The 18,518-nt window shown below is 32.3% G+C and overlaps 1 protein-coding gene across 2 annotated transcripts in view; it reads left to right on the top strand.

The window, feature by feature from the left end:
• The window catches only part of LOC149085057 (uncharacterized), a 76,704-nt gene that overhangs the window by 22,756 nt on the left and 35,430 nt on the right, over positions 1–18,518 (top strand). For both annotated transcript variants that reach the window (XM_089232838.1, XM_089232839.1), the window contains exons 6-9: positions 2,011–2,119; positions 7,860–7,996; positions 8,159–9,187; positions 9,973–10,285. In XM_089232838.1, coding sequence (XP_089088964.1) covers positions 2,011–2,119; positions 7,860–7,996; positions 8,159–9,187; positions 9,973–10,285 — 1,588 coding nt within the window. The remainder of the gene's footprint in view (positions 1–2,010; positions 2,120–7,859; positions 7,997–8,158; positions 9,188–9,972; positions 10,286–18,518) is intronic.

The raw sequence follows: 18,518 nt of genomic DNA, 5'->3' as shown, positions 1-18,518 counted from the left end.
TACCCTCTGAAGACGACACCCTTCCATGTTGAAATTCATTAGGAATTTTTTAGTATTTCTCCTGATATTTGCTTCATTCATTGGTAATGTTTTGAGTAAACCTTCTGTAGCGGTCACTTCTGAACAATGACAGACTGTTAGTGGAACAGAACCCATCCTATAGAATCAAAATTCAGGTTAATTTTTAAATAAGGATTTCTGAACAATAGCCTTTTTCGAACATAGAAATTAGGAAAAGATGATTACTATCCTGAAAAAAAAAATAGCCCACAAGATTTGTTGTCTGGGGATTTTTTCTTTGAGCTCTACAGAAATGGGTTTGAGACTGTGGGATTTTATTTTTCACAAGTGTTGTAGAGCAGGGTGTGCTGAGGGTGAAGCACCCATAATATTTTGTAGTATGGGGCTAAGCATTACCAGAATTAATCCAGATATTAATTTCTCCTTCATAAAGCTCAATGTAACCCACAGGTCTGAAACACCTCAGATGCCCCTGATTGTTTCCTTTGATAACAAACAAATAATAAGTGGGCATATCAAAAGATGTTTCTGCTCATTTGAAGGACGCATGTCCACATAGACAAGGAGTAAAAACTATCGTAATTTCTGGTAAATAAACCACACTAACAGAAAAATGACCTACTGAAAATAAATTTTTGAGGAAACGGCATGGCTTTTTATACCATTCAATTAATAGCTAAACACTGTGATGTTCCATAATAAAGCCTTGATTTATATAGTTAATTCTTAGCTCTTGCAGCTAATTCATAGCTGCAGCCTGTCCAATAATTCCCCCCCCCCAGAAGTTCTGACTAAAACATATATCTAACATTTAATAAGGATTCTAATTAAATGTTAGAGTTTTTATCTATTTCATTTTAATTTGGTTAAAAAATTCAATTTTTACTTAAGATGAATCTAACATCGCCTAATATTATAAAATTTGAATAAGTTAAATCATGATATTTCATTTTATTTCAATTTTTTTTAAATTCATGAATAAAAATTAGGTGTTGCTTTTTTTTATGGAGCTGCAGCATGTAAAATGGTGTGGCAGTTCCATAAATTTGTTTTTTTTTTTTGTATTATTTTTCTTAGTACTGCTTATAAGTCCCAATGGTTTATTCACCTGAAATTACAGTGTATTGAAATAAAATGTTTGCCTTTAACTTACCATTCACGTTTTCTTTGTGAATTTTATAGTATAATGCAATATTAATCTGGGGTTAGAATTTAATTTTCAAACAGGATTAAAAAGAAATACATTAAAAAATGCTTATAGGAAACATTTGTTATGAGAATATCAGATAAAAAAAGTTATTGTTGAATAAGCTTCTGGATTAGCCACTATAGCTAAAAATCAACTTTTGAAATTACAAAGGAAATTTTGGTACTTACATAGTTTTGCTCATGAGACAGTCACCATTTTTGCTGAAACCAGTTACATATCGTATCTGCTGGCTTTGTCTAGTCATTAGAATTAGTTCAAAACAAAAATATATATGGTTAGGTTTTTTATGCATTAGTGCATGAAAATTAGCTGAAACCTGTGGATATAGACACTAGTAGATAAATGAGATTTTGAAAAACAGCTAAGTATATTCAGCACCATTCTTTGAAAGTGTTTACTTTAAAGACAAAGTAAAACACTGAAGCACTGGCACTAAAGAGCCTGACAGTTTGCTGTTGGAATGAAAAACTTTGTTCATCAAGTTTTTTGCTGAAAAATACTCAATCAAAAATTACAGATTTCTTTGATGCAAAATAAATGTTGTACATGTTACAAAACTGTTGCTTGTAATTAGTTACAGATGAAGTGTTATCATTTTATGTTTAACTTTTTTTTTCAGAAATGCTGAACCTCTTATGTGCACCTCCTAATAACTGCAGCATTTTCACCATCTCATTAGTAGCCATTTTTAGGAGGCTTCACTGTATATAAAATATCTGCATATGTGTATGCATGTTTCATATATTGAATTGATGTTTGATTTTTTCATTATTTTGTAGAAAGTCGTTTGACCAGAACTCCAGTGTCACATGTTTTTCTCAATCAAGCAATTGTACCACACATAGTGTTTCTACTTCACTTGAAGCTACTGTGAAATCCTCTACAACAGTAAAATATTCTTTTGTTTGTTTTCACATACAGTAAAACATAAGTTGGATAACTAGAGTTCCATTAAAATCTGCCCAAGTTAGAGAGGTGTCTAAGATATAGAGGTATAATATTGGGTTATAGGATTATGATGGCTCCATTCAAAACCATCCAATGTAAAGAGGTGTCCAAACTGACAGGTTGTAACTACATATTAATTTTAAAATTCCTCTAACAAAGTGCTGCATATATTTTTACATTTTTCTGTTTCTATTTTGATGAAACTGTATAGGATCCCAGCTCTGATATGGCTCAAAATATGTTAGTGCCAGAAATATTCAATGAACAAATTTTCTCTATCCTCTTGAGACCCAACGTCCATTGTAATGGACATTTTTCTTTTGAATGAAAAAAAAATAAGTTGCGTTTTCAGGTCTTTGAATGCAATTTTAAATCACCCTAGACAGTCAGGTGTTGCCACCTGTGCTGCTAAACGTCGAATTTTCCGGCTGGATTTTCAGATATCATCATTTGAAAATGGCTCATGAAAGAAGGATGAATGTTGAAGGTATGTAAGCAATGTGATTGCAGTTTTACATATTTTACCAAGTGAATTTGAAAACAATTGCACCCAATATTAAAATTAAAGTGTTTGTTTGATAAAACTATGTTGTTATTTTATTTTTTACCAACATATTTTTGAGACAATAGCCAGGTTTTTATGTGTGTCCATTGTAATGGACAATGGGTCTTAATCAGTTGATTATATGCATTGATATTTTTTTCAGTTTCATGAAGTAAAACCAATTTTCTTGGTACATAACGTCACATTATATGTATAAAAAAATTATTAGATAAATGTTTATTTAATCAAAAATTGTTGCGGATGGCACTTCAGAAGTGTCATTGCTATGATATTTTTGACTCAAAGAACTATTTCTATTTCAATTTTATCACACAATTTAAAAGCACGCTTTATTTTATTTATTTTCTAATCATCATGCACGTATATTATATATATTCATATACATCATATTCATTCTAAATCTTCTTCTAATTACTATTTTATTTCTTTTGCGTGGCATAGTTTTGATCGTCTTGAAGATTACAGCTGGGATAACGGTGATTCTGCAACTGACAGACAGAACTGGACAAGACAAGACCAAGTCTCTCGATTTCGAGATGATAATTTCCTAAAGGAAATGTGCAAATACACAAACGTGAGGTTCCATCAAGAAACAGCAAACGTTTCAAACATATTACTTAATGATATGAACATATATTTAAATGCTACCTACCATCTTGATGTCATGGTTAGGTTAGCCAAGAGTTCGAATGCATTGGGAAAAATCTGAAAGTGTTCCTATTATTACTAACGCCATAACTAGATTTTTTTTTAAGTTAGATACCATCTAAAAGTACTTGATGATACTCAAGTTACAAATGAACAGAAACAGAAAGACAAACTTTTCAAAATCAGACCAATAAATACAGAGTTAAAAAAAAGTTGTGTCTTACATTACCTCGCAGCTAAAAAAAGTCTTGCTGTTGACAAGCAGATGATACCCTTGACAGGCACATGCGCAGTCAAACAATTTGTACCAGGTAAGCCAAATCCAGAGGGGCTAAATATTTCGTTTTTGCAGCACCGAGTGGATTGGTATTAAATTTTGAAGTAAATCAAAAAAAAAAAAAACGTTAATGACAAGTGAAAGTGCAGAGCCTTGGTGTTGGAGATGCAGCAGTGTTGCAACTCATGGAGACAGTGGAAAAAGGAACACATCTGTTTTTTGATAGATATTTTACTTCTACTGCATTAATAGATGAGTTACAGAAAATAGAAATTGCATGCACAGGAACGAGCATAATGGCTAGAGTTCCCAGAGCAGTTAATTTGACTGATGACAAAATTATGTTCCAAATGGAAAAAAAGTAATTCAGACATGTCAGTTCACCAGGATGAAGAAATTTGCATAATGAAATGGTACAACAAGAAAGCTGTGTGTGTTGCTGTATTCCTCCAAACTTAGAGTAGAGCCACAAGACAAATGAAGAATGCCACAAGAAGAATGGCAGGTACATTGAAAGCCCTCCTCTAGTATTTGTAAAAGAATACAATAACAACATGGGTGGAATTGATTTGATTGATCGAATGATCAGTTATTACTTAATAAATGCACACTCTAAAAAATTAACCGTGAAAACATCATGCTTTTCTTCGATCTTGGTTCAGCAAATGCAAAAATGAGGAAGGACAAGAAGGCTATGAGAGTCGTAAATTCATGCAAGTTTTGGATGTCAAAATATTAATTGCGGAGAAACTTCTACGGCAACCTAAACTGACAGATTCCAATGATGAAGAAATGGCCAATACACTGCCAAACTCTCGTAAACGAAAAAAAACAATACGAGTATTGAGTCCAAGACAATAACAAAAAAGGAAAAATCTTCAAAAATGATGAACATTAATAATTTTGTAAGATGTAATTACAAAGGATGCACAAAAAAAGTAATGTGCATCAAATACAACCTATATTTCTGTTTGACTGCAGAATAATTGTTTTATGCAGCCCTACTCAGTTTTTGCTAAATACTTCTATCTTCAGGTATATATTTATCTACGTTTCACATATATGCAAATTGATTATTTTGCATTGATTTAGTAAAATTTTTGTTCTTTCTTCTATTTTGATACTTGAGTGTGACTAAAACTATCTGTCTTAAGAATTTATGTGAAATATATAAAGTAAACAACGTTAATTTTGTATTTTTCACATTAATTCAAATTGTTTTTCACATTAATTCAAATTGTTTTTCACATTAATTCAAATTGTTTTTCACATTAATTCAAATTGTTTTTCACATTAATTCAAATTGTTTTTCACATTAATTCAAATTGTTTTTCACATTAATTCAAATTGTTTTTCACATTAATTCAAATTGTTTTTCACATTAATTCAAATTGTTTTTCACATTAATTCAAATTGTTTTTCACATTAATTCAAATTGTTTTTCACATTAATTCAAATTGTTTTTCATGTCATTCCTTCTATATTAATAGTGTATATTTTCCAAGAACTGAGGCCCAATGTCCATTGTAATGGACATGACGAAAAGTGAAGTTTTCTTGAATTTTTTTTTTAAATGACTATGCATAATATTTTGTATTACCATAAAGGAGGTTGATTCCAAATTTCATAAAAATCGGTTGATAAACTTGGGCTTGGGTCTCAAGAGGCTATAGGGATTAATTACAATGTAAAAACCCATCATAGTGCCAACTTGTTATAACCCCAACCAGTGCTGTTCTTTACAAAAGTGACAGTTTGTTTATCATTTCTTTCACATAACATGTTGGTTTTTTTTGGGAATGAGCTAATCTGAGAAAGATTGATCAAGATTCAAACAATAAGGACTTTTATGAGCAAAACATAAAAAATTAGAATGTCCTCTTGTTATATTAAGGTCATTCTCAAGAAATAGGACAAAAAAAAAAAAAAAAAAAATATATATATATATATATATATATATATATATATAAAATGTCAATCAAAAAATCCAGAAATATTCTTAGGGACACTTCTTTACCTACTGATAAATAAAATATAGCCAGTACCAAAGTTTATTCAAAATTAGTGATGAAAAAAATTAATTTAAGTTTCAGCATGTTAAAAGATAGGCAAATCTGACAAGGCATTTCGTCTATTTCAGCACTAATTTGATATTTATGCTTCACATTCATAACATGTTCCATATATCTTAGTTGCTCATCTTCATTTCAAACAAGCGCTGATACTATGAACAATTTTCTGCCAGTTGCATTTTTATTTCTTTTTCTATTTGTATTTCTTGTTTATTTTTTGTAAATTCTATGGGTACAACAGATTTTTCTAATTTGTGTTGATTTTGCTAGAGCACGAGAGGTATTATTAAAATACAAATACAACGCCACAACAGGCAAAATGCCCAACGAGGTGGCTGATAAAAAGATGCTCATAAAAATATGGATGTCATATATTAAAAAAAAAACAGCAACCCAATTAAAAATGCAATTAACACAAATTATAAACAATATATACACAAGATGAAACATTACTGCAGCTCTATGTTGCAACCGAGAAACCTGGATTTCTTTTAAATTTTATCACTCCTAACTTATGACAAAGCCCTCCTTTTGGTTACATACTGCCAGGAGAAAGGCATTTTTATATGTTTTGCAACACTAATCAAAAACTAAGAATGTTGAAAACATGCTTTTCATAAATAATAAAATTCTCTGAATTGAAAATGATTTTAAATTATTTATTTCTCACAAAAAAAGTAGCCAGGAGAAGGACATTTAATAAAAACACTCTCCTATTTTTTCCTGAATAAACCTAATTTGTGAATTAATTTACAATTCTAATTGATTTAAAAGGGCAGTTCAAGTGATGGCTACGTTCTTCTTAACCTTTTCCACACAGAATTTGATAGGTGGCAACTGGTGTTGTAGGACGTGAACCGATGTTTTCCAAATGTCACAAATGGAAAAAAAAGGTGGGGAAAATTTTCATTTGGCTATAAGCTGTTGATAAAAAATATTTAAAGTTATAAAAAATAATAAACATGAAAGTATACCAGTCTTAAAAATATATTTTATTAATGGGTCTCACTTCTCAAGTCAAATTTTCAAAAATGACTTCAAAACATATTTCAATTGATTGCAAATAAAATACTAAACATTTTGTGTCAGTCGGTTAATTTGTTCTTTCATAATTAAAGAATGATATCTGACCATTCATTAGAATTTTATGAATTTTTAAAGTTTGAAAAAATATATAAATTTCAAAAATCTAAATTAAACATTTTTTAAAAGACACTTCCCATTAATCGATTACTAAATCTGATGTCTATTCTACTAACACATATCTGCTAAACTTTTCTGCAAAAATTCAGAATTTTTGGGGCTGTAGTTTTCTTTAAACCTTACGAATAAGCTCGAAAACTGCAATCTGAGAAAATCACGTTCAAAGTGTTTTTCTTGTGTACGTTTACACTATAATTCATTATTTCTTTCTTTAATTATGAAAGAACAAATTAACCAGTTGACACAAAATTTTTAGTATTTTATTTGCAATTGAATGAAATATTTTTGAAGTCAATTTTGAAAATTCGACTTTTTCAAGTCGAATTTAAATAAAATAAGAATATATTTTTTTGTTTTAAGATAAAAGTTATCATTTTAAAATTTGAAAAATGTGCTAGGGACAGCCAGGAGGAGAACATTTCCTTAAGAAATGAAAATTTTTTTAATCAAATTTTAAAAGTCTATTGATGAAGAAATTAAAAACAGAATGTGTGTATGTGTGTGGTGACTTATCAGAAACTGGAATATAGAAAGGGATGAAAAAGAAAGTTCTGTGTCAAATATATATAAATTGCTGGGGACACAATCTAGGTCAATTTAATGAGAACCACCTATTAATATTTTAAATTAATGCTGTAAATAATTTATGAATTTATTCATATCAACTTAAAATTAAATGCTTGCTATCTATAAATAGAATAAGTTAATCATTGAAAATAATTCAAAAGACGTGATATTGTCAGAAGGAGCTTCTAAAAATGGGAGTTCAACCATTGATTCATTATAATGCTAAACTTGTTATAGCTTGTTATTTTGCTTGAATGAGATATGTAATTTTTGCTTGGACAATTTTTTAGTGTGACATAGGGTGAATTCATCCTTCCCCCCCCCCCATCCTTATCAATCTAATTTCAGAGTGCAATTCAAATGGATGATTCAACAGCGAAAATTCCAGCTAAAAAGTTCCATAAGCAGTATTCAAAAAATAAGAAGAATAAAAAGAAAGTTAGCCTTGAATCTACAGAAAAAAATTCTATTCAAAAGTCAAAAAGGTATTTTTTTAACTTGCTCTAGGAAGTTGCTTTGCTTGCAAAATTTTTACTAATAGCTCTTTTTATTTTTACATTTTTATTGCTATTTTTACTCTTTTTAGTTTTTACAATGTTTGAATTATAAGTTAATGAAGAATTTTAAAATTTTATTTATATTTACAGAACTTGTCAAGCTGGTAGAGTCACTAAAAAAATATCCTGTGATAAAAGTGAAAATAACAAAAAAAGTTGTAATTCACAGAATGGTGTAAATATTCCTTCATGTCAGATTAAAAATGGTAAGATTAAAATAAAAATTGGTAAAAAAGATGGTATACAAAAGCAGAAAAACTGTAAAAAGTCATCAGCCTCGCATTGCATTTCTGTTGGTACTGCTGAAGCTTTAATGAAAAAATGCAAAACATTATCTGTGCCTTTGAGCCCTCTTCCACAAGAATTGTATGATATTTATGTGAAGTCACATAATGCCAAATCAAATGAAGATATTCAGTCGCAATCAGAAAACAAAGAGAAGGAAGTGCAGAAGCCTATTTTTTCTGCCAGTGTTCTGAAAGTTTCTGAAGTGAAAAATGATGCTTCATCACCCAAGAATGACAAAAAGTCTCTCAGTGAATGTGAGTTCAGATGTACAGATAACAATGTTCCTAATGAAATAAAAAATTCGATTGGGAAAGATGAACAAGCTCATTGTGCTGATACAGAAACTGTTATTGAAAATGGCAAGAAAGAAAATTCTAAACTTCAGGATAAGAACATAATTAAAGGCTGTTCTTTTTTCCCTGAAGATAAAAATTTCACTGAAGACCATGTTGATATCATATCAAACTCTAAGTCTAATACTCTGTGTGATGTGGGCTTACCAGAATGTAACAGAAAATCTGAAAAATCTGAAATTTCAGAAAAAATCATTAGAAGCATTGTATGTTCCATTCCATTGTCTCTTCTAAGTCGCATTCCAGAAAAACATGTGTCAGACAGTGCAAGCAAAAATAAAGTTTTTTTCATGAAACATGAGGGTGTGCATAACAGCACTGATAAGGAAGCGAGACCAGTTTTATCATCTGGTGACTGTGATGACTTTCATGAAATCAAAATTCTCTCAAGAAATTCTGAAAGCCCCAGCTCATTTCTTGATGATGCCAAATGTAATTCCCATAGTGTTCTGGATATCAACTGTGACTCTAAAAAGAAGTAAGAAAAATTTTTAGTGCACAATTTTGTATCATTGTTACTCACAGATATATGCTAAAAGCAAACTAGTCAATGCTATTTATAGCGATCATTCTGTTATGACGGCTGGTACCCAAATGTTTTATATAATGACTATCCTATGTTTTTCTTTCAATACAGCAACCGTCAAATGTAACATCAATATTGTATGGGATGAGGGGGGAGGGTTGTTTTAACAAACGTTGACTGTAATTAGTTGTGATAAGTTGTAGTATAGGGGAGGGAAGGTTCTAAATAATTTCAAACTTTTCGTTATGAAAATTTTGTAGTATTCTTAAAAAAACTAGGATTTGATCTGGGTTCCTAACCAATTTGCGACAGTAAGTAGAATAATTCATAAATGGTGAGTACCCCTAATCATTGAGGTGGAATAATCTATTCAAAATAAATTGTTTTTGATTCTATGGAGAAAAAAAATGAATACAGTGCATTTTTACACAGTCAATTATAATTTTTAATGTTGACCTGCTTATAATGCCAGTTTTTACAGGTCCCTGTCATATAATCAGCAAATCAAACTTATTCATTATCATGTAACCCCGCTTATGAAGACTTTTTCATTTGTTCCCCAGGGATGATGTTATACGAATGTCTGACTATATTAAAAAATAGTCAATTTTTAATTAGAATTATCAAATTTTCAATGTTTTGAAAATTATGTCTAATTTATAGAGCAATAATTATATTTTATAGAGCAAATAAATAGCAATTTTGTTTTCATGTAAATCTTTATTCACTGATTTCAGGTTTGCTGGTCAAATAAGCATTGCTGAACAATGTGATGTGCACAACATCCCCAAAGATGCATTTGAATCAGAGTCTGAAATTACTAGTCATTTCTCAGAGAAAAACATTGCTGACTTCGAAAGAGATGTTACTGATACAAATAGAACTTCAAAATCATCTAAAGCACATAAAAAGTGCATGAAAAATGGGGATATAAGAATCAAACATTCAAGACATTCATCTAGTTTAAAGCTTAAAAATCATAATACAAAGAAAGATGTGTCAGAAAATTGTAATTCAAAGGAACAAGCTTCAGAAAGAATGATATGCAAGGCTAGTATCAATTTTTTTATTTATATTGTTTTCTACATGAATCATTACCTTAGTTATTCTAATATAACACAGAGTTGCCAAATGCTACAGTTTCTTACTAAACTACAGTTAGAGACCCTGATATCACCAAAGCCATTTTAATAAATTCCATAAATGCAAATAAATCAAGGAGAATGGTGAATCTGTTGGGAAAAACTTTTTTTTAGTTTCTGCTGATTTCTTTTTTTGCCAAAGAAAAATCCACAGAAAGGTTTCAACACGCAAAAGGAGATAAAAATCCTGCTGCTTTTTACCCTAAGAATTAAAAGGAAGCTCAGGAAGTCCCTCAAGAGCAACCAGTAGGGCACTAAGTGGGAGGGGAGTGTTGTTGGAGGACACCATGCTATAAGGCATCAGCATCAATAGTATTGAGGAGGTAAATTCCACAGAGGAATGTGTACGAGAGGCATGTACGGTTAAGTAGTAGTACTGGTGTTGAGGAGGTGAAGGCAGTAAAAGGTACTTCTAGAACCTCTCGACACCAAAAATGGTTTGTCTGCATGAAAAGTGTGTTAATAGAAAAGCTGAACATGGAAACGTGTTATTGGAAACTTGTCAGTGAATTCAAATTGCAGACTTATTGCAGAAAGAGCTTCATCAGTGCTGATAAACTTAGATTTTTCCATTCAACTCAAAATTTCTATACATTTCTCACTTATTTTATTTACTTGATATGGATTTAATAACATAAAACTGCAAATCAATTGGATCTTGATCGACTATTTTTTTAGGTAAGTTGCCAAAGTGAATTTTTAAGTTTCAAGTGTTCTTATTTTTTTCCCCGAGATGTTATGGATTGGATTTAGCAAATGAATGAACTTGATCACTAAGAAAACTGTAATTAAAACCAGATTGTGTAACTAATCTTACTGCAAATTAATTTAATGCATTGAATGTTACACAGTAGAACTTCGGTTAACGAGCTTAATTCATTCTGCCAACAAGCTCTTTATCTGAATCGCTCGTTATGCGAATCAAACTTCCCCTTAAGAAATAATGGAAACTCGCATGATTCGTTCCACAATTATTCATTTACGTAAACACATGACTAATGAAAAGGGCTTCATTTAATAATGAACAACATAATAATATGATAAATAATAGAATGAAATATATAGAATATAATAATGCAATAAATAAACATGCAACACGATAATGTTTACAAATTAATTTTTTTTGAGATTTGAGATTGTTTATTGTTTTAATTTTTTACATAAATACAAGATGAAACAAAAAAATCAGCCAAGGGGTCTAGAGAGCCATACTGGATGATACATTGCAAATTTGTAATGAATAATAAGGAACACAGTTACTTATTAGTAAACAACATCAACAAACTGAAACGAAAAAACGAAATATTAGAAAAACACATACACACACACACAAAATGGGGAGGGGGGTTTCAAAATAAATAAATAAATAAATAAAATAAATCAAATGTCAAAACAAAACTTTCACATAATTTGTAGTATTTCTGGCAACAGCAAGGAGTGCAATTTTATGAGATACGAATTGCATGATTTTCAGGTAAGTATATGCAAATATAAATCAATATAATGTTGCAATGCTTAAGATCAAATAGATTCATAATTTAACTGATTGAGGAGCATAGGCAAATCAAAAGAAACTCTCGATGTCACTGGTTGAAAAAAGATATTACTTCATGTGTCTTTTGAAAGGTAATAAGTTAGTAATGTTAAGGATAGCAGGTGGTAAAGAGTTGCAAAATTTCGGGATGAGGTAAGTAAAATGCTTCTTCAGAAGAGTTTTGTGGATAAGTGGTAGAGAGTATATATTGTTCAATCTATACTTATATAATACTTATATATTTACTTTAAACTTGATGAAAGAGAGGACTATTGTTTTGGAAGACTTTAGGGACTCGCTTTTTTCTGCGAACATATTTTTTTGAGTGACTTTGTAGAAGAGCCCATCCAATGTGACACTTGCTTTTGCCTCCTTTTTAGGATTTCTCTGTAATTGAGAATTGGCATTTTTCTTGGACAAATTCATAGCTCACAAATTGTTACAGCTTTATTTGATTGGTTTTTTTCTACAGATTCCCACACATTTTACACATATCTCTAATCTTATTTAAAGTGAGGCACTTCTCTCTTGCTCAGAAAAGATGCATTCTATAAGATGTTGTTGTATGCAATGGAGGTCCATCAGTTTGTCTATGGTCAACTCCTGTCCAAGCAGAATTTATAAAAAAACTTCAAGTGCCTATGAGCGTGATTACAATGTGACATCTAGTTTTGTATCGTAAACAGTCACGCTCATACACAGGTGTTCATTTTTTGAGTGAGGCATGCTGACCAGAAATTGTAGGGGAGAATATTATCCACAATTCCACAGTATGGGTGGGAACGGAAGCGAAAAACCACCAGCTCCGTTGTGATAATGTGACAATAAATAAACAAGGCGCAAAATTTTTGCTCATAATGTGAATCATCGCTTGTTAATCGAATCAGTTTTTTTTCAAAATGTTTGCTTGTTATGCGAATTACTCGTTAACCAAAGTTCTGCTGTATTTACCAACATAACTTTCTCCCTTATAGTAGGAAAAGTGTCATATTAAAAAAAGCAAGGTAATGTTATGTTGCTTTTCAGTATGACACTCTGTTGAACTAAACAGTGTTCGGAAAAAGTGTTTAATTGAGAAATCAACTTTACAAAATATCTGAGCCTATCACAATACTAAAATAATGAGATTTTCAGGAAATGGAATATCTCGTCAATGCCACTTAACACTAAAGCTACTATGGGGTCATTCTGACCACTTCTCAAACTTTGATCGCCATTTGCAACTCTATTTTTTAAAATTTGAAAATTCCATGACTCCTCATTCTTTGAAGGGAATCTCGTGGAGCAAAAAACAAAAATTTTAAGTCATTCCATTAATTTACTAAAACTATTTCTAATTAGAACAACCAAGCAGTAATTTTGACAGCAGTTAAAAAATTTTGTTGCTTAACCAGATTTTAAATATATTATGGATCCTTTTTTTAGGCAATAAAATTATTCATCTTCTCTTCTAAAACTAGGGAATAGAATTGTTCTTAGTTCTTGTTTCGTTACATTTCATGCATAAGCAAACATACTGGGAGTTTAAAAAAAAAGATGGGCTAATTTCTATAAGGCGAAAAAATGCCTTGAAATAATATATTTTTTGTCTTGGCTGAAAATAGAGCTCAGTGATACTGGGCACTCTTTGGTTAATCACATTTTATTTTCGACCATGCATTTTGTGGCTGCAGACCCAGGTTGACATGTCAAATGGCAAATAATGGAGTAAGAATGGTACAGTGATCTTAGATCCCATATATTATCAAGCAAAACCCTTGTTTTTGATATTATTTAGGCTCCTGATACAATTATATGATAAACGAAAAAATGGTTAACTTGTTGCAATCACTTGAAAACAAAATCTGCAAAATTGCAATTTTTAGACCTCATGTTCTTTCTTCAAACGTAAATTTTTTTTGACAGCTCCAGTTGGGATTGGGAGGGGGCACATAGGTGACAGACCCCTAAGAATTCAGGGGTACTACTATCTGCTCATGCTTATTCTCATCCCATCCGAATTATAAGCATAGGTTCATAAGCATGATTTTAAGAACAATGTGAAAAACCCTACCAATGAACGATTCTTAAGCTCACTCCTTAAGGTCATGTGATGTGAAAAAAGGGAAAAATGAAAAGAAGTCACTTCCACTCAGGGAAAGGTGATTTTTCCCTTTGGCTGGTGACTAATCAAAATTAAGCTTGGGATATACAACTGCTACTATACATTTACCAATTTTTTTTTCAGCAATGTTGACAACACAAAATCATTTTTGATGCATTTACAGATGATTTTTTTTCACATTCTTTAATGTTAAAAATGGAAGGTGTTAGTGGGGCTATTGGCTAGATACTTTTCCTTTTTTTTAATGGGGATGATGAAAAACAGAGGAAAACAGTACGTGAAGAATTAATTTTGTAATTAAATATATATTTCAGCATTTATATATTATTCGCGAGGATATTTCAGCAATACAATTAATTTATCAAAATTCTTTAAGCCATAATTTCAGTTCATAAGGAATTTCCAAAATCTCATCAGAATAAAAAACGTGTATTGTTTTCTTCTATTGACTGTATTTTTATGGAATTGGGTGATTATTATTTTGCTTCATTTATTTATCTATTTTTTATGTATAATTTTAGGGGCACGGTAGCCCAGGTCGATAAGATACTCGCCTAAAGTACCGAAGGATGTTAAGAGGTGTTGTGAGTTTGATACTCGGTTTGTCCTTGTTAGAAACCTTCCTGACATAGGGGTACCTCTCGATGAGTATAAAAAAAACAGACTGCCGTTCGGTATCGGCAATAAATTGTAGGGCCCAGTCTAATTAGCCCTCGTGCAGAAAATGACAGTGGTGCGACAAAAATGATAAAATGATGATATATAATTTTAGAATAATTTAATTATATCATCGAGTAATATACAGTGAAATCTTGATATAACAATACTCTGCAGACCAAGAAAAAATATCGTGTAGAGTGATTATCATTATATTGAGAGGTAGCAACAATTAGAGTATAAGCATTTTCACAAACAAGACATGAAAAAATATAGTTTTAGAGCGGTTTATCGTTATATCAAGTATGTCTGTAGCAAGGGTTTGCTGTATTCTACACTTGGTAATGAGTAGATTTTGAATTCAGTCCAATCAATTGTAAAAGGCAGAGGAAAAAATTCATTGTTTTCTTACAAGGATAAACACTACTTAAGTCATCATTATAAATTTTCAAGTCAAAGAAATAAATTTTTCACTAAATCGCCATCATCACAAGTAGAAATTACTATCATCTGATGCTGCAGGAGTAAGCTGACAATATTTCCTTGAGAAAAATACAGGAAATTCAGCTTCGAAATACGGGACATAGCTAATTATTGCCAAAAATGAAGCCAAAAGGTAAGCAAAGTCACCAACTCATGCTAAAATAAGCTAATTCACCAATCGCTGAAAACAGATGGCACTTCAAATTTCATTGAATTAAAAAGAAAAGAAAAGCAAATGTTTGAGATGAATATTCTTGTTTGTAGTTGTAATTATCATAATGCAATTTCTAAGTTAGAAAGATAATTTTAATCGTTAATTTGAAGAATAAATAGTCAAGTTGGCTTCGTTGAAAATACGTGAAAAACCAGGACATTTTTGCAAAAAAGTCGGGATGCCCAGAAAAACTGGGATTGTCTCTGGAAATACGGGATGTATGGTCACACTATACAGGAGTGGGTCTCCCCTAACTGTGTGTTTCTTCCTCCGAATATTCGGAGAAAAACTATGATTTTTTTCCGTGGAGAAGTGCTAATGATACAAAAATTTCCCTTTTATGCTTATATTGTCATAATTGGGGTGAATACCAATTAGATTCCTGATAAGCATGAGTAGATAGTACAGCTCCAGGTCACTTGAGCCCCAAAGAATTTCATGAAGCATGCCCTTAATAATTCATGAACATACAAAGCAATGCACATACCCTTTTCCATGTGCTTTAACGAATCCCTTATGTGCCAGATGTCTGGCAACCCTTCATTGTTTTGTATTATTGGAACCCCTAACTAGGAGGGAGGTGTCACTCGGTTGTCTTGGAACCACTTACATTCCAAAATTTTGAAATTAATGAATAATACCCAATATAAATGTGAAAAATTTTAACATGTTTTCACGGGGGGGGGGGGCTGCATCTCTGAAATCTCCCACATGATAATATTTCAAGACAGGCAACCCTAGTTCTTAAGGGACTTGTTCTAATCTAAAAATAAATCCACATTTGTAGCTGTACCATGTATTTTTACAATAGCTGTGATTTTGACCACTTTTGTAGCTCTAGTGTTAATGGTGAAAGACCAAAGTGGTGGAAGGAAGGAAAAGAAAATCATTCCAGATGGAAATGGCTCTGTATAAATTGATATTAATCAGAAGATATATATTATTGAGAAAAGAGATTATAAGGTTTTTTAAAATGGATAAGCTATCAAAAGAGAATCTATCGATTTATTTATCTGTGAATATACAGGGTGTTCTGTTAATGGACCAACAAACTCAGAGGGTTGTTAGTAGGCATCAATAAAAACAAAAATTGTAGTGGAACATGGTGGTGTAAACCATGTTGAGAGGGAGAAAATCGCAAAAATCTCATGCAGGCTCTGAGTTCAGAGGAGACGAAAAGTGGATTTTAGTTGATTGCTTGAATGCGTTCATGGATTTGCTTACCATATCTGACGTAAGCAGCGCCGTGAAATGCATGCGCTGGGGTAGGATCACGCGTTGCAGATGACGTAAATTAGCGCTATTGCGGTAGTAAGCATGTGTAGCAGTTGTCTGTTTCAATGAGTGTCATGGCCGCTGACTACACGAATGAGGAATACGCTAATATGCATTTGATTTACGGTCGAGCAGATGGCAATGGACACTTAGTACAGCAGGTGTACCAACAGCCTGTGGACACACTGGGGGATCTCGGATCTCACAGCTCGTCGCTGCGGCAGACATCAAAAGCATACCTGGTATCTTTGAGATCGTCCAGGAATTGTTTTTACATCGTTGTAGACTATGCCGTGACGTCAGCAGCCACCAATTCCAACAACTCTTGTAATAATTAATCAAATAAATCTTATTGTACTTTTTATTGTTCCGGCATGACGTTAAAACCTGCATGCGTTTTTTGCGATTTTCACTCTCTCAACATGATTTACAAATACAATACAATACAAATACAACGCCACAACAGGCAAATTGCCCAACGAGGTGGCTGACTTAAGAACATCATGGATCCCGAGCCATTTTTTGGAGGCCCTATCCACTACTGCTACACCACAAATGCACCCCCCCCCCCCGCGGAACCCCCCCCCAACGAATCGGTACATGCGAGAATGTGCGTGTACGTGTAGTGCAACCTGACGTAAAGTTTGTTTCTGTGTAATGTTTGTTATGTGTAGTGCTGCCATCTGCCACCAGTTTTTCTAACTATGAGTGAAGTGTTATGATTGAATGATTTATCGTTGTAGGACTGTTGCTCTCTGTGGCGAGACTTTTTAATGGGGAGATCGGCTCGCATTTGCGCCTTGAAGTTGGGAACCACAGAAAACCAACTTCAGCCGACCACCACTGTGGGGTTCGAACCCGGATCCTCGCATCGCGAGTCCGTCACTATAACCACTCGACCACCACAGCGGACACCATGTTTCATTGCAATTTTTGTTCCTCTTGATGTCTACTAACAAGCCTCTGAGTTTGTCGGTCCATTAAAAAAACACAGTGTCAAACTTAGTTATATTTGTTTCAGGTTTGTTATACTTAAGGTTTGTTATGTTAATTCCTCTCACATTGATGGGTTGCTTGGTAAGCTTCCTCTATTAGTATTACTCAACTATTTAAACTAGTAAATTAAATATTTTAGTCAACCTTTGGATTGCACATATTTTTTGAATGTCAATTACCAGTTTGATTCACAGAGGTACCAGTGAATGATACAAAAGAAAACAGTTTTAATTTTATTTGACTAGGGATTCACTTTCACATTCTAAAAAGGACCCATTTTTTGCTAACAACTTGTGTCCCGGGACCCAGGTAAATGAGAGTAAAGTGACATCTCTGGAAGAAACTGGTACTGTAGTTGGTTTCTTATTTGCAGACCTGTACCCTCTCAAATGCTTTCAATGGATTTTCCTAAAATGATCGTCAGCTTAATGTTTATTATTGTATCTTTAAACAATCACCCCGAAATTTATTGCTTTTAATGGGACACTATATGTATAGGAGACTATTTCAGTGACCCCTACAAAAATTATGTGGATTTGTGATGAATAAAAAAATGACAGAAATATAGATAACTAATTTTTCTTAGCTTCAAGGTTTAAATCAAGATGAAAACTAATAATTGAACTTTAACATTGTATAAATAAAATAGTTTTATATTGGAATGTATAGGGATTTGAACCAAAAATAAACATTGTATAAATGTGAAGCATGAGCTGATACCCAAGCTCTTCGAACAGGGTGGGGGAGCCTGTATTTTATCAGACAGAACCCTTGCTTTCCATATTATTCAGACTCATTATACTATTACATGCAGTGCCGTCTTAATGCATGGGTCTACCCAGGCACAGCCCAGGGGCCTCCAGAGAAGAGGGAGCCTC

The sequence above is a fragment of the Pholcus phalangioides genome, unplaced genomic scaffold (assembly GCF_987345545.1).
Source record: "Pholcus phalangioides strain wild (caught in Gottingen) unplaced genomic scaffold, Ppha-v1.0 ptg000007l_1, whole genome shotgun sequence".
Classification (NCBI taxonomy): Eukaryota; Metazoa; Arthropoda; class Arachnida; order Araneae; family Pholcidae; genus Pholcus; species Pholcus phalangioides.
The sequence above is the reverse complement of the archived record's forward strand: the minus strand, read 5'-3'. Positions and strand labels throughout refer to the sequence as shown.